This window comes from Trichoderma gamsii, assembly GCF_001481775.2.
Source record: "Trichoderma gamsii strain T6085 chromosome Unknown Scaffold_3.2, whole genome shotgun sequence".
Taxonomy (NCBI): Eukaryota; Fungi; Ascomycota; class Sordariomycetes; order Hypocreales; family Hypocreaceae; genus Trichoderma; species Trichoderma gamsii.
The window spans coordinates 560597-576724 of NW_020171340.1; the positions used below are offsets into that span (position 1 = coordinate 560597).

Below are 16128 nucleotides of genomic sequence, written 5' to 3' on the forward strand. Positions count from 1 at the left end.
TGCATTGCCAACCGCTTATTTAGTCATCAGCTCAACTCGGCCTTGGCAGTTGAACTGCATTCCGAATGGTTATGATGGCTGAACAATTGGACCCAGAAAAGCCACGCTCGTCCACCAGGGATGGAGTTGGCATGAGGCACATTATCATAGCAGTTTTTGGCATAATGTATGTCTTACTTCAGTGTTTTTATCATTATTGGTTTTTAAACAAAGAAAAAAAACTAAAGAACAAAATTCTTTGCTTCGAACGGTATCATAAAAAAAATAAAATAAAAAAAAAGGCCATATTCCTCCCCCGCTTAGTATACACATGTTCCGTCTATTAGATTTCCAATTCAAGCCAGTAGTAAATTTCCCAAATAATGCAAAAGTTGTGACTCATAATATTTGATATTTCGCCTCGCCTCTCCGTGATTCAGAGCCTGAAAACGGTCTCTACTTTCGTCGCTCAATGGTGTCCATCACCACCGTCTCGCTGTCATTCTCCATCTTGACGCCTCCAGCCCTGTCTCGCTTCAATCCCAAGCCAGGGTGTCCGAAGCAGAGCATCGACGCGGCCAAAAACACAAAGACACCCTCCAGCACGATAAAGGGGGCCTCTTCCTTGATGAGCTTGCCGTCGTAGCCGTCCTGCAGCTCGGCAACACGGTAGGCACAACGGGCCAGGATGAGCAGCGTCGCCGACGTCAGGCCGGTGAAGAAGGCAGTGAGGCGCCAGCCGAAGCCCGAGGCGCGGCCGGATCGCAGGTAGCGGAACATGTAGTCGCCAAAGGCGGCGATGAAGAGGACCAGGACAATGACCTGCAGGCTGAGACCGGCCTGGGAGATGTCGACACCGGTCTTGTCGGAGCCGGTGGTGTCGGCGGACATGGCGCCTCCGGCGGCCTGCAGGGCGAGGCAGACGATGTCGAAGGGGATGAAGATGTAGTAGAAGAGCTGGGGCTTGAAGCGGGACAGCTCGGGGGCGAGGTAGATGATGGATTGTGAGAGAGTTACGTAGATGGATGCCGTGTAGAAGACGGGAGCAATGGTGAGACAGACTAGATTGACACAATGGTTAGACTTTGAAGTAAGGATATTATAGAAATGGCAGCAATCTCTTACTGATCTGAATCAAGAATCCAGGATAAGAAAAGGGATTGTTGTGAAGGAGGATTCTTCCGATGTATCCGATAATCTCAGTAATGCAGCCGATGAGCATGGGGATCGTGAAGCCCCAGGTCCTCCACCGGAAGCCGAGATAGAAATGAGTCAGCCCGATGACGGCAAACAGGGCGGCAAAGACGATGTTGGAGGCGAGAGAGGGCTGGTAGGACAGGATGCTCCATTCCACGGGGCAGTTGTCGAGGGTGCACGTCTCATCGGATCCGAATGTGATGATAGGGTCGGGAAGGGGTTGTGAAGGCATCGTGACCACGGTGAAGGCGGTGGTGAATTAATAATAGTTGTTTAAACACGAGCAAGTTCCCTTTTATGTCTTGTATCGTCTCTTGGTGAGATTGAACGTTGAAAGATCGTAGGGGAGGGTCTGCTGGAATTTGCAAGGTGTATATATCCCACCGTAAGGTATTCTTTGAACGCTGAATATGGGTATATGAAAGAACTTCTACTCTCAGGTCCACGGGGGGGCACTAGCTCCTTTTATTGCTTCCAACGAGAAAGGAACAGGAAGGAAAAAATAGCCCTCAGCCCGCTCAAACTGGATCCGCGTAACTGGGTTAAGCTCACGGCCCCATGGCTCGCTCTCGCACCCAGGTTTGACCATGTCCCCAAACCCCATTACCCACCCACCTCTCGGACAAGAAAAGAGACAAGCGCCCAATCGAAGCAGAAACGAGGGCCTTCCCTATGCTATGCGTCATCCGCAGCAGTGCCTTATCAGCAACGCCCCCCCTGGCCCTGAACCGATCTTACACATGTCTCCCCCAAGCCGGGGCCATGGAACAAAAACAACACCAGCGGGCCCGCGCCTCAGCCATTGGATAGGGCTTGGCGGTTCACCAAGACGGCGAGATTGTTGCCGTACCCAGAAAACAATACTCCTAGGAATAGTATAGTGCTGGAGTTGGTTACGTGTATAGGATAAAAGGGCGCTTTGACGACAAAATGGACTGACGCGCATCCCGCGGCGTCCCGGATCGTGGCTTAGCTGGCAAACAGGCGTATCGCACGTTGGCGATGATATTGCAAGCGCTCGATGGAAGACTCAGCCTGCAGCTCGCACTCGGATCGGGCCCTGAAGCCCACAATCGATGAGTATTAGCCCCTTACTTCTCTATTTTATTTTTTATTTTTGTGCAGGCCCCTCACCACGGTCATCTGTTTTTACCCAAATCAAGCAAGCTGGGCATCTATGCCACGCTGCTGGAATTATCAATCACATAACCCGTAGCGCTCGGTCCGAGTGCGAAACGGGGGGCACGGACTTCAGAAGCCCGAAAGGATCGCGGGATTGCTGTGGCATGACGCGGACAGAGCCCGTAGGCGGTAACAAAAAGCGGGCGGATCTGATTATAGCGCAAGTTTCAAGGCTTTTTTTTTTTTTTTGGTCATTTCTTTGTTTTTTGTTTGTCGATTAGCATGTGCTGCTTCGCTGATGGAGGAGCCGCATCTACTAGTGCCCTAGAACGGGGGTCTTAGCCATCATTGGTTTTTCATTGCAAATAAAAGGCCTTGGGGAAAGCAAAATCCTCTCTGCTTATTTTGCGCTGGCTTGGCAAATGCGAGAGTGACGAGGAGACATGCAGGGCGAAGTCGGTAGTGGTTGACGTGGGAAAAAAGGATTGACGTGTTCAACGCCATTCAGCCACGGTGGAGCTGCTCCAGCAATTAAGCATCAAACATGGTGGTTTTACGTGTTTACATGATAATGTTAATTGGATATACGCGTGCTAAAGCCAAGTGTTGGACAAGGTGCTTTATTCTGTGAGAGCCATTGTATCCTTTGAAGGCACCTTTTGTATGACGAGATATGGCAATTCAAGAAGAGTGTGTTGCCACCTGTTTCGGTGAAAGGCTTGCAACAATCTGAAATCATGATTGATGCCTGAATGCAGTAAATGGATCAACTCGCGCGAAGGAATCGCACCAGCATGCGCGCAAAGCCTAGCTCTCAGCCACCAGATGCCAACGACTGGTTGACGACGCACGGCATCTCAGCCACCATTTCATAGGATGGCTACTTTAATAACTTTTGACTATTGCGTAGTCCAGGGCGCCACATCATGCCATGGCTGCAGCAGAACGTTTCGAAAGGATTTCCCTATCCCGACTAGAAAGTTCAATGCTAGGGAGGTACCGGTAGTTGAACCTTTTTGCCGGAATACTACTAAGGCAGAAAGATATATGTCTATAGGTGAAGGTGACTTTTGTCACAAGTCATATATATATATATTCGCTCTCAGCTCTGGCTGCTCCTCTCGCTGGTCTCGGCTCTTGATAACAGCCCGATAAACCTTCCAATATGTATCAATAGGCCAAGTTTTGCATTGAGCTACGTTTATTCATCTTTGGACAGCCCTACAGGTTTCAAGCCTGCCATCTCCCAAAAAGCCCGCCAAAACAACAGAAACAAGCATATATAATCCGAGAGTTGCAAAACGAATCAATCGGGCTCTCATAGACGCTTCAACGCCAGACACGTTCGATGACTCGTATCTAGCATTGTTAGTGCAAAATTGCACCAGTCCAGCTGATATCGGGATGCATAGGTATGGGCATGCAGTCTTGGCAAAGGTAGGATCACCAAGAGACGGGACACGTACCACATGAAACTCTACATCGGGACCAATACACTACCCAAAATGTATTAGAGTAAAGAACTTTATTGATTGAGTTTCCCTGGTATCATTTTACTCAACGTTCCTCATCAAAATCTAAGCCATACCCCTCAAAGCACCATCATCACAAATCACAATACGAAGCATAGCATATCCGAGCAGAACAACATTACTCAAATCAGCGAATAGTCCGCAGCAGCCGGCTATCTCCCATTTAGCCCAAAGAGAAAACTTTTGCATTAGAGCTTTCTCAGCAGCAAAAAAAAGGGGGGGGATGGAGGCTTCAAGGATCCATGTCTTTCTTATACGACCGCCCAGCTGGTTTACGACTCGATTTTAGCTCCGCTGCGTATCGCATTCCATCTCAGCCTTTAACTCCGCTGCGTATCGCATTCCATCTCAGCCCACTTCGTCTCTGTTAGATTGCTTCCACGTGGGGAAACAATGCGGACTATCTAATCTTATTTTTTTTTTGTCTCACATTGCTGTGCTTGCGGGCTGTGTATGAAGCATCTTGTATGACCACCATTGCCATGTACCTGATATACCACTCACTACCTAGGTACGTAATACATTAGGCCCAAATGTCCTCTACTCTACTACAGAGAAAAAAAAAGTATTTAATTCACCAAACACATTCTGAGATATTCATGATCAAACAGTTCATATCATCTACGTCAGCGTACTGTAGCATCTCAACCGTTGGCACATGTACTTGTAGTTAGTTGGAAGTCGGTAGTCGGCAGCGATCGGCATGCCGAATCCCTAATTAGGCAATCCCGATCTATCTTAAAGAATGAATTGCCAACAACGAAAATATAAAAAATAAAGATGGCAAACAAACACAAGAAAGGAAACCAAGGGAAAAAAAAAAAAGTTTTCTTGACAATGGAGTCTCGGAATACCGGAGTACGGACCACAAACGACCATCTTGCCTTCCGCTCCGTTTTGCCCAGATCCCATAATACGGAGCACCGGCGCAAGTACCCGTCCCGGTTCTGCGTTGTGTGTCATCCAGAGTTACTACAAATAAAAGTCTAGTGTTCTATTGACATTACAAAGCACGGACAACGTACCCGCCAAGCCAGACCAAAGGAACGAGTGAATGGCCCTCCATTATCACCAACTGATTTTTGTAGGCATCCAGATTAGTTCCGGCTCCCTCAATGCTAACAAAACACGACATCCTCCTGTATCTTTGCAGCCCAATATGGAAGTCTGCTTACATAAGCGCCGTCTTCTCTTCCCACCAATCACAACAGCGACTCTCGCCTCTTCCGGTTTAATTTCCGTCGCAGTGACGCCCCTAACCCGCACAGGCAAGAGCTTGAGCGCTTTGCGAAATGAGCACCCACAAACAAATGTCTTTGCTCGTTTCACAATGATGATGCGGCGATTGTTCTACTTCCGGCATCTTTACAACACACCCCCACACATACACAGGCGTTTGCTTTTTTACTAAAATATCATAAACATGACAGTGAGACTGGGCGCAATCGATATAAGTAACAAAAGGTAAAAATATTCTTGAAGAAGATGCTAAGAAAAAGCACAATCGTTAAATAGTTTGATATCTCAGTTCGTGACCAAAAAAAAATGCTTCGTTCAAAAAAAGACATCCAGGACGAGACCCGCAGTTGGCTGTCTGACTAGATCGTCCCCGCGAACGCCCGCGCGATTAGAATTATAAGTACACACTCCAAGGGGGTATAGTCCCATATTTGCCGTAAAACTCTAGTATTATTGAAAATAAACTCTAGTCCAACTCTTTGTACATGTCCAGCCAAATCTCAAGAGGGATGTCTGTCGTGTGTATGTTGCCATGTCCCGCAGGCCTAATAACTCAAGAAAAAGTTACAAGGAAATGATTTAAGCAAGGAACACAGCGACGGCACCGGCAATGGCGGCGAAAGCGACGGAGCCAGTGAAGGAAGCAGCGCCGTTAACAGGGGGAGGAACAGAGCTGAATTGAAGCAGTTAGCATATATGCCATTACATATTGATCATCATCATAAAAGGTATAAACTCACGTTCCGTTGCCAGCAGGGCCAGTGGGGACAGGAGGAACAGCACCAGTGCCAGAGGGAGCACCAGCACCGTTGCCGGGGGCACCACCAGCAGGGGCGGTAGCGCAAGGAGCAGCAACGGTCTGGTACTCAACAGAGGTCAGAACGGTGGTGTAGCTCTTGGTGACGGCGATGACGGAGCTGCCGGGGCACTGAGCGGCGGCGGAGCTGACGGGGGCACCGGGGGCACCGCCAGTGGGAGCAGCAACGCCGCTGGTGGGGAGCTGAGCCGGGATGGAGACAGCGGGGACAGAGACGGCAGCGGCGGAGCTGACGGGAGCGGCCGGAGCAGAGTAAGGAGGAGGAGCAACGACAGAGGAGTAAGGAGCAGTGCCGTTGGACCAGACCTGGGTGGTGGGAAGAGCCGGGGCAGAGGTGATGACCGGGCCGACAGCGGTGGAGGTAGGGACAACCTCAGTGGACAGGACGGTGCTGTGAGCCGGGCAGTTGGTGACCTCAGGGCCGCAAGAGGTGACGGTGTGGACGTTGGTCACGTAAAAGGTAGAGGTGGTCAACGGGATGTAGTTGGTCTGGACGGAGGTGGTCTGGTGGCGGGCCGGGCAGTTGGTGATGGAGGCAGCACACTGGGTGATGGTGATCAACTCGGTAGTGTAGTCGGTGGAGACGGGCTCCTGGGCGAGGACCGAGGTGGCCAGAACAGCGGCGGCGGTGGTGAAACGCATCTTGGATGATTTTTTGGTTTTGGTGGTTCTTGAAGAACGAAGTGGTTTTGTTTTAGGTTGAAAGAGTGGATGAAAGCGTAAAGCTTCGTTTGCAGTTTGTTTTGAAAGAATGGACGACCGAAGTCAGAGCGAGCTGGTAATTATGCTTAGTGGGCTGGAGAGAAAAGAAGAAGAAAAAGAAGATGCTGCTCGACCGAGCGTGGCCTCATATTAATAGGCATATCGACATCGACTGTGAGCTCTTTGCGAGCACTCGCCTTGCTCCATCCCATTGGATACCCCGGGAAATTGCGTCCAGAATGGATGTCCATCTAGGGGGTTCCTGAGTGGATGTCTGGGTGGAGATGCTTGTCGCGCCAGTTTCATCCACCTCTTAGAATGGCCAAGATGAGGGGGTCCGCGAACCATCCCGGGCGCAAACCAGCCAACCCCTGTCCTGATTTCTGCAGGTACAACATCAATCCATACCGTGCGCCAAACGGCCGAGCCCAGCGTGCGAATTAGCGCATGAGCGCATGAGCAGCGCGGACCATGATGCTTGTTTGCGCTCCTGCGGCGGCAGCAGATCAGCTCGCCATTGGGCATGACCCTTGCTTTCGTATGTCTTGGGCCATGCTGTGCCAGCACAGGTGCTTTATACGACGTAGACCTGCCACAGCAATGAGCGATAAAGCAATGATGGCAAGGAGTGCGCATGTAGGGATTGATTGTGAATGAATTCAATGGGGGGAAATATAGAGGTTGCAGCAGCTTGAGTAATGAAGGTACTCCAATAATCTGCTTAGACCAGTGCTAAAACTCACCGTCGTTAATGGTTCCATCAAGAGGCACATGCCTTCATTTCAACCTTCTAAATTGGTTTCGTCTATGAGCTGGAGCTTCTTCGGCAGCAATACCGCCTTTGGAGATAAGACGACGGAGTACGCGAGAGAACCCCCCCCCCCCCTTCGACTCTGTGCTAGTCACCGGCTTCATCGTTCCGCTGGCCACAAGTTTGAGAATGCTTGCATTTAATCTCTGGAGTCGATAGTCTCAACTCGTACCTGCATACCGCACGTTGTACGAAGCACTCTGTGCTATTCTCGTACAAGCATCACCTTTCCGTGGCGATTTCAAGGTGATACCGCTGAGGATCGAGGTCGATCGTCTCGGGAGGCGGGCCTTTGCGCCTGTATTTTCGAAACTCAGTCTCAAGTTGATCTTTTTTGTGGACTAGAAAAGGACTACCTTTGATGACAAGTGCTGGCTGGCCTGCAGCAAACCCAGCAGAATGCACAGGGAGAAAAGAAGGGACCCGGCAGACAGCTGGGACTTGCATGAGACTGACCAGATTGGCGAAGTTGGCTCACCCTCACCACCGAGCAAGTGAAGCATTGTGAGACCGGCTGTCTATCATAACAGAGTGACGAGTACAGAGTATCCAAATGTCCATTTTCCATTTAATATTTCCAGTACACGGCTTCAACGTAGCGCTGGCACTAGGAGTGCCTGCATTTGCCGTCGTCTCTGCTGCCGGGGGATGATATCGAAGGGATATCGCCGTCTATCCCAGCGTTTAACCTTCCTTTCGTGGACATCTCTTTAAGCGGTAGGGACGTCTTCAGACGCTACATCCAGCCCAAACTCTCTCATCACTGCACCTTGTCACTAGAGTAGAGAGCGCTGTAGTGGCTGCTGTCTGCTCCATATTAGCTGCCCAGGCCAACTGCTCATCTGCGCGCTTGAAATACATCTCGAAGTCCAGACATTGGAGTCAATGAACTTCATTTCCTCATATGGACGTATTTGTTGGCCGCGTAGTCTGCTTGAACCATGTCTTGGCAAAGTTCCAGATCTTTCCAAACAAAACAGCACGCCGGTACAAGCGATGCCATCGTATACCAGGGGCAATTGGCCCCTGTCACTTGATGCTCACAACAGAGCAGCAAGGAGCGAGTGCAGGGACTGGTACGAAGTTGTACTACCGGCAGCCTCCCCACGTGTACCGTATTGGCCAACACACTTGGCACGTTACAACACGACCCTTCTGCTGTCCCTTACCAGCAAGCCAAGTACCATATAGTAGCGACAAGTGTGTAACATGATCCTTTGGAAATGAAGATTGCACATTTGCCACACACTACCCGTACTCTCCATAGTAGTGCAGGTAGCACAGCAGCAGTGCTCCATACTCTTGCCCTTTCTTCTCCTGCTAGGGCATGCCAGGTCTCTTTGCTGACCGAGTGGGTCGTCAGACACTTTTCGAGCTTAGAGTGCTGCTAACATCAACCAAGTAGGAGGAATATACTCCTGGGCAGTGACAGTCCTGCTCCGTATCAGTACTCATGCCAATACAGAGGCTTCTACCAATCCAAGTATCTTTCTAGAAGAAAGCGTTGCAGGGGATGAAACAAGCGGTGAATTCACACTGACAGCGTGGCTTCGGCTAGGCCTTAGTAGGTAGGCAAACAGCAAAGACATACTGTAGGCAACGATGTTTTCCCAAGCTCTATCACAGCCATCACACACTTGAAGTTGAGCATGTCGTGCAACCGTAAGAGCATGCTGGCGCGAGCATATGCCTACCTACACTTTCCCAACTTTGCGGCGAAAATGCTGAATACTGTAATCAAAAAAGGATGGTCGGCACGCTTGAAGTTGGTCGGCTGGACGCCACACGTGCGCTAATGCAGGAACCGTTGCTCACCCGCCCATCTCAGAGAGATTCAAGCGTTTTTGTGGCTTGCCTCGAGCCAATCTTGCTCGCAGTCGCCCGCATTCTGTGGAGTCGCCCCTGGCAGCAGCTCTCGCCGTGCTAAAGCAGAGCGGTGATTTGATGTAAATTAGCCGCGGCCATGGAGAGCTACTAGTCCTTCATCGCCCAGACTGCTCTTAGAAGGTGAAATCGGCGGCATTCGCCTCGCCGAATGAGGGGGATTGCTTCGACGATGGTTAGCCCGAAGCCACCTGGAGCTAACAAAACTTGGCTCCTCCTGGACCGAGATGCTGCTAAGGCGAATGGGTGCAGATTGAGGGGTTTGTTGGCCAATTTGGGCACCGCGCTATGCTCCGTTTCCAGAGCATGGGCAGGGAACATGACTATGTGTCGTGATGGAGTATTCGTAGAGTGCAGCTTGCTGTTTGTAGGTCCAAGTAGGGCGGTATTGCGGAGGGCAAACAGGCAAGTTAGGAGGTGCGTGAGAGCAGCTGGAGGCGGTGAGAGAAGTACCGCACGCTGCTGCGAAATAAGCTGGCATTGCAAGTGCCCCGTTCAGCAGCGCTGCTCACACTGTGCGCAATGGCAAGAGGCTTGCTCTGTGGCACGGCCTAATTAAACTCTCTCCATTGATCATCGCATTGGCGCGTTTTCCGAATGATTTTATCCGTCAATAGACCCAGCGGCTGCATCTGGTGATTCGTTTGAGCACTCGCTGGCCTGAGAGTGCTCCTGTCGATCCCCAGCAGCGCCTCTGCGCATTGTCCTTCTCTGTCTCGTGTGTTTGATCGTCTGCAATGACGTTACTGTATCTTGGCAGGTTTCCTTATCGCTCGCTATTAATGGCTTTATCAAAATCTGTGGCATCACTACACCTAGGTTCTACTCGTATGGCCTATAATTAGCCATCTCGCGTCCCAGTTACAAGGTTGATTATAGACTCAGTTGTACGAAATAAGAGATGAAACGGCCGAGCTACAGTACGGGTTGGTTACATGCGCACGGGCACGCGGCGGTGGCCAATGTTACAACAACTCACGAGTAACAACTTCGCCTCTTTATAAAAGTGGTATCGCTTAATGGATGTAACAAAGGCCTTCGAGTGCCAACGGAAATACTTGCAGTATTATTGACCAACCTTCCGAATGCTAGATTAACATTACGACTTGGTTGTAGTTGATTGTTGTTTCAATTGCTTCGTATTTTAGCAGCCATGTTATCGATGGGAAGCAGGCCCCTGTTCAAGTCTCCTTTGACTTACTCCTAGCAACTCCCGCAAACATTATCAACAATAGAGTGTAGAGCTGACTTGGGCATCAGAGACCAGTGAGGCTGAGTGGAAAAGATAGATGTCCACTTGCCTGTATCATACAGGGAGAACCACACTCACCATAGCTTAATTCTGTTCTGAAACTTCTAGCTCAAGCTAATTCTAACGGATAACGAGTTTATTTCTATTTCAAGGTGCTGATGCTCAGTTCCATTGCTGAAAATAGCATGGCAGGGTATGTGCATTGCATTGTGCATTGCAGTGTGTCAAACGAAAATCAACCTTGAGCAAGTACCTAAATAGTACAGTAAAGTCGAGCTACAAGTACATCAGACAGATCCATACAGCTTTACGCGTGTACCCGTATTGTGAGACGGCAAAGCCCGAGTCTGCAGTGACCAGCTACTCATGCAGTGACAGATCTGCGCGGCATCCATATCTACGAAGCCCACTTTGTAAGCTTAGCTAATGTATAAACCAACATGAGAAATCTGCAAGTATAGAGTACAGGTTAGACGATGTGCTTCACTTGTATGGGGCTCTACTGAATTAACAACAGGCGGATTGTCATTTAGTATTCACATATCATCTTTCCTGGCGTGAGATGCCCGGATTTGCTGTCATAATTACCCATTATAGGCTGCGCTTGGGATTTACCGTATGAAGAGTATTATAATTCCATAGCTCCGCCGTATATGTAGGGAGCTTCATAATGATACACGTGAGCACAAGAAATCGGTAATATTTTAGCATCTGTTGCGACTTCATCCGACATGAGTGTGCATGCTGTAAGCTGATGCTGTAGCGCTCAGTATTGACAATTGTAAGTTTTGGTATAGCTATTGCTCTATGAAAGCCGAGCCGCTTCTGAGATGATGGTTGAACGAGCCGGCCGGCTGCTGCCTCCTGGCTCCCTTATCGCAGCCTCACTTGCTGTGATGGCGATAACCGAGTGATGAATAATACATACTGTGGCACAATAGGGGAATGCTGCCTATGGCCACAGTGCTATTCTCCGTGCCCACAGCACAGGATTTGTCCGAAAATCATCCGCACCAAACTTCTTCGCACCTAGCACCCCACATATACCATTTGAGCCTGCACCGACTTTTGAAATAGCGAATAAAGACGCACATTTTGTGTCCGAGCGACGATAAGAGGCTGACTTTGACGTCTGTGGGTTCCGCCTCTTATTTTCACCACCTTCGATCCACGGCGAACGTCCTCCCCGGTCGAACTCGGTACGACAAGAGCACAAGAAAAAATATCTTCCGACCTAGGCATGCCTCTACGGTAGCCTTGTCGCCGCCTAATAATTATAAGCATGCTGGATGCTGCATGCACAAGGCTGCCAGAGTTATAGCAGCATCCCGTTTTAGCATACAACTTTCTTTGGTGTTTTTTGTTTTATCAACTTGAATTTGAGAATGGAGGCCCAGGTACGTCAGTCTGCTGCCTTTCTTCTAGTATCCCTGTTGTGCTGCCCCGCCATCGGAGCCTTCTCTGGCTGAAGCTGTCATGGATTGAGAAAGAAAGCCGTTGGAGGTGTGGCCATCTTTGGCGTCACAGCTCCAAAACATCTGTTATGCCTTATGCTTGCCACCTGGAGACTTCAGAGATAGCTAACGCTCCTTGTATTAGGTCGAGAATGCCGTTGAGATTCTGTCGAATCCTACATCCGACCAGTCGGTGAAAGAGCAAGCATTTGAATATCTAAACCAGCTACGGAGCGACCCGCAGGGATGGCAGGCTTGTACGAATCTTTTTGCCCGGATCCCTCGAACGTCTGAAGTTGTGCGCATGGTGTGTTTGGAGGTGGTCAACTATGCAGTTCATACACAAGGTCTGGATGGAGAGAGCTTAGCTTTTCTCAAACACACCTTGCTGCAGTATGTCCGCCAGTCATACGGGGCAGGTGTCCAGCAGGAGCCGGACCCTGCCCATCTCCAGAACAAGCTTACGCAGACTTTGACATATCTATTCGTCTTTCTCTACCGCGACGGCTGGCAGAGTTTCCTCGACGACTTCCTCGACTTGACCGGGCTTCACCAGAATGTCGACAACGTCTCTGGTGTTCTTTTTTACCTACGAGTCCTATCATCGGTACACGACGAGATTGCAGACATGCTGCTTTCACGACAGAGCGGCGACTCCAAGCGAAATACTGAGCTCAAAGACCAGCTGCGTGCTCAGGATATGCAGAAAGTTGCCGAATCTTGGAAGCAGCTTCTTTCTAGATACAGCGGAAACGATGTCGTTGTAGACCTAGTCTTGAAAGTTATCGGCAAATGGGTTAGCTGGATGGACATTTCTCTAGTCGTCAGCCAGGATATGCTTAACCTGCTGCTACCCGTTGTTGGACGAACGGGTAGCGAAGACAAAGTGCGAGATACCGCTATCGACACCCTGACTGAGATTTGTGGCAAGAAGATGCGGTCGACGGACAAGATGGATATGATTTCATTCCTCAACTTGCAGGATATTGTCAGCCAGCTGGTTGCCAGCCCAATGCTCAACGACCTCAAAGGCACCCCGCAGTACGATACAGACCTTGCCGAGGCTATTGCTAAACTCGTCAACACCACCGTGGCGGATATTATCAGGGCTCTCGACGACAACCAGGCTACCGATGACACCCGGACACGGGCCAAGCAACACCTGGATGGCTTTCTCCCGCTGCTTCTGCGCTTCTTCTCGGACGAGTACGACGAAGTGTGTTCCACAGTCATTCCATCGTTGACCGACCTCCTCACTTTCCTCCGAAAACTAGGGCAACTCAACCAAGAGTATTCAAACATGCTCTCGCCGATACTCAATGCAATTGTTCAGAAGATGCGATACGATGAGACGACGTCATGGGGTAACGAGGACGAGCAAACAGACGAGGCAGAATTCCAAGAACTTCGAAGACGCCTGCAGTACCTTCAAAAGACCATTGCGGCTATTGACCAGAATCTATATATGGACGTACTTAGCAATCTAGTGGCGACCACTTTCCAGACGCTGGACCAGCAGGGGTCGCACATGGATTGGCGGGACCTTGACCTTGCACTGCATGAGATGTACCTCTTTGGAGAACTTGCGTTACCGAACCAGGGTCTAGGCACAAAGAGCCAACCATCTACGGAAGCTTCCGAACGATTGGTTGTCATGATGCAGAAGATGGTCGAATCAGGTAAGTACTAGCGAAAAAGCAATATGCAGGCCACTGGAGCGATGATACCGGAACGTGGCTAACAAGTGGATATAGGAATCGCTAATTTCTCGCACCCTGCAATCGTCCTCCAATACATGGAAATCTGTGTCCGGTATTGTGTTGTTTTTGAAACTCATTCGCAGTATATCCCTCAAGTTCTGGAAAACTTTGTTCGCCTCGTCCACCACAATCATGTTCGCATCAAGACCCGATCCTGGTACTTGTTCCACAGGTTCATCAAGCATCTTCGATCACGTGTGGGAAATGTCGCCGAAACTGTCATTCAGTCCATCGGAGACCTGCTGCCCATCAAGGCCGAGGTTCCTGGAGAAGATGCCGACGATGACATGTCGTCAGATGAGTCTGACCATTCAGCCGATGCTCTCTTCACCAGCCAGCTCTACCTCTTTGAGGCTATTGGATGCATCTCTTCAACGCATAGCACGCCGGCCGAAAACCAAGCTTTATATGCCCGATCTGTAATGGATCCTCTGTTTCAAGATATGGAGGTTCACCTTCCTCGAGCCAAGGGTGGGGACGCACAAGCAAGCTTGCAAATTCATCACATTGTCATGGCGCTAGGTACCTTGGCACACGGCTTTTCCGACTGGACTCCAGGATCGACCGCAGCAAATCAGCATGGGCCACCGGATAAACTTGTCTCTGACGAATTTTCTCGCGCTGCAGAGGCCATTCTCATTGCTCTTCGTGAGCTGAACTCATCAGCAGAGATTAGGACCGCTTGCAGGTCAGCCTTTTCCAAGCTGCTCGGCGTTTTAGGTGCCGCTGTTCTCCCCCAACTTCCTAAGTGGATCGAAGGATTACTCTCGCAAAGCTCATCTAAGGACGAGATGGCAATGTTCCTGCGACTTCTGGATCAGGTGGTGTTTGGCTTCAAAACAGAAATCTATGACGTCCTCAACATGCTATTAACACCGCTTCTTCAACGCATCTTCGGAGGCCTTGGAGAACCCATCTCTGGCACCGATGACGAGATACAGTTGGCAGAACTTAGACGAGAATATCTCTCCTTCATACAAATCATCCTGAACAACGGACTAGAGGGAGTTCTTATCAGTGAAGCAAACCAAGGCTTCTTTGAGCCAATGATTGCTTCTGTTCTCGAACTAGCAAAGACCTTGGATGGAAACCTTGGGCCGAGTCGACTGGCGTTTACGATTATGGCTCGGATTTCCGCTCTTTGGGGCGGCCCTGATGTTGCCACCATTTCACGAGAACCAACGGCGCCAACGGGCAGCCCTAGCCCAGCAATTCCTGGATTTGACCATTTCATTATGGAAAGATTCCACTCAACGTGTTGGGAAGTTATGCGAAACCCTAGCTTCAAGCCCTCATCTGATGCACAGACAAAACAAGTGTTGACGGAAATTGCGGCATTGGAGCAGATGATATATACTAAAACTGGTAATGTTTACATCCACCAAATGCAGAATGAAGTCTTCCCCAGCTTGGGCATCAACGGCGATGACTTTTTGCGATCTTTGACGACCTCAACGGACAAGCGACAATTCTCAAACTACCTCCAGCAGCTGTTAAGCAGCAGGTGATGAGAGTCTGCAGTCCACTTGAGATTGATGACTTTATATACAATGGTATAAGTAGCGGCTAGGAGTGGCATGTGTCAAAGTGCTAGATTGGAGCCGGACACGAAAAACGAGATCATGTGAGAAAAAGAGGGGGTGGGGTGCGGCATATCATAGAAGCAACACATAAAACTGCAACGTTTTATCCCCCATTTTATTCTCAAAAAATACTAAAGACAAAAGAAGATGATATTTTTTTCATTTGTTAGGTCCGCGCACATGCGTGGTGGTTTGGTATAACGGGTTTTCCGGTATCTGGTAGGAGGACTTGTTGGGTAGGTAGGTAGGTAGGTAGGATAGCATATATACTATAATGGAAATCGTGTAGACGATGGTTGACATGATGGCACGTCTGCACTCTCTAGACTTTGTTTGAAGCGTCATCTATACCGCATCTGGAAAATATGGGTTTCTTCGTGTATGTGATATCGAATTCCCTCGCGATATTCGATCACGGTGTAGAGCCGGGTATCTACCTACGTTTAGTAAAGTAGCATATCCCACCGCAGTCTGTCGCAATACATCTTATTTAGGTAGGCCTTCAAAAGATTTCATGGTACCTAGGAAAGGAAAGCGATATCCGACCTTTGGTATGAAATAAAGAACCTTGTTTAGTGGCTTGGTACCTAGAATCCTATCAGGCCCATAGCCAAGGTCGAGTCTGCCATTCCACCTCATAGACTACTTGACTTTGGCTGTGGATCTGGATAAGAAGATATGTATTCTTTATAGGCATTGTATAGTGCAAGTACTTATCTGCTTATCTATATCTACAGCTAAAGTCCAGTTTGCGAGGTCAAAGCCGAAGTCTATAGCCACAGCGACTCGATTTTTA

At 49.4% G+C, this 16128-nt stretch overlaps 3 protein-coding genes across 3 annotated transcripts; 1 reads left to right on the top strand and 2 right to left on the bottom strand.

Annotated features, from left to right (window-relative positions):
• Nucleotides 1-435: 435 nt before the first annotated feature.
• TGAM01_v201180 (hypothetical protein) lies at nt 436-1408 on the bottom strand (the record flags this gene model as incomplete). Its single annotated transcript, XM_018805412.1, has 2 exons — nt 436-1040; nt 1105-1408. The coding sequence occupies 2 exons, from the start codon at nt 1406-1408 to the stop codon at nt 436-438; spliced, it is 909 nt and encodes a 302-aa protein (XP_018661321.1).
• A 4240-nt stretch (nt 1409-5648) lies between these two features.
• Nucleotides 5649-6528, bottom strand: TGAM01_v201181 (GPI anchored serine-rich protein; the record flags this gene model as incomplete). The annotated part of the gene is made up of 2 exons (XM_018805413.1): nt 5649-5742; nt 5810-6528. The coding sequence occupies 2 exons, from the start codon at nt 6526-6528 to the stop codon at nt 5649-5651; spliced, it is 813 nt and encodes a 270-aa protein (XP_018661322.1).
• Nucleotides 6529-11920: 5392 nt separating this feature from the next.
• TGAM01_v201182 (exportin-T) lies at nt 11921-15257 on the top strand (the record flags this gene model as incomplete). The annotated part of the gene is made up of 3 exons (XM_018805414.1): nt 11921-11932; nt 12135-13668; nt 13744-15257. The coding sequence occupies 3 exons, from the start codon at nt 11921-11923 to the stop codon at nt 15255-15257; spliced, it is 3060 nt and encodes a 1019-aa protein (XP_018661323.1).
• Nucleotides 15258-16128: the final 871 nt, after the last annotated feature.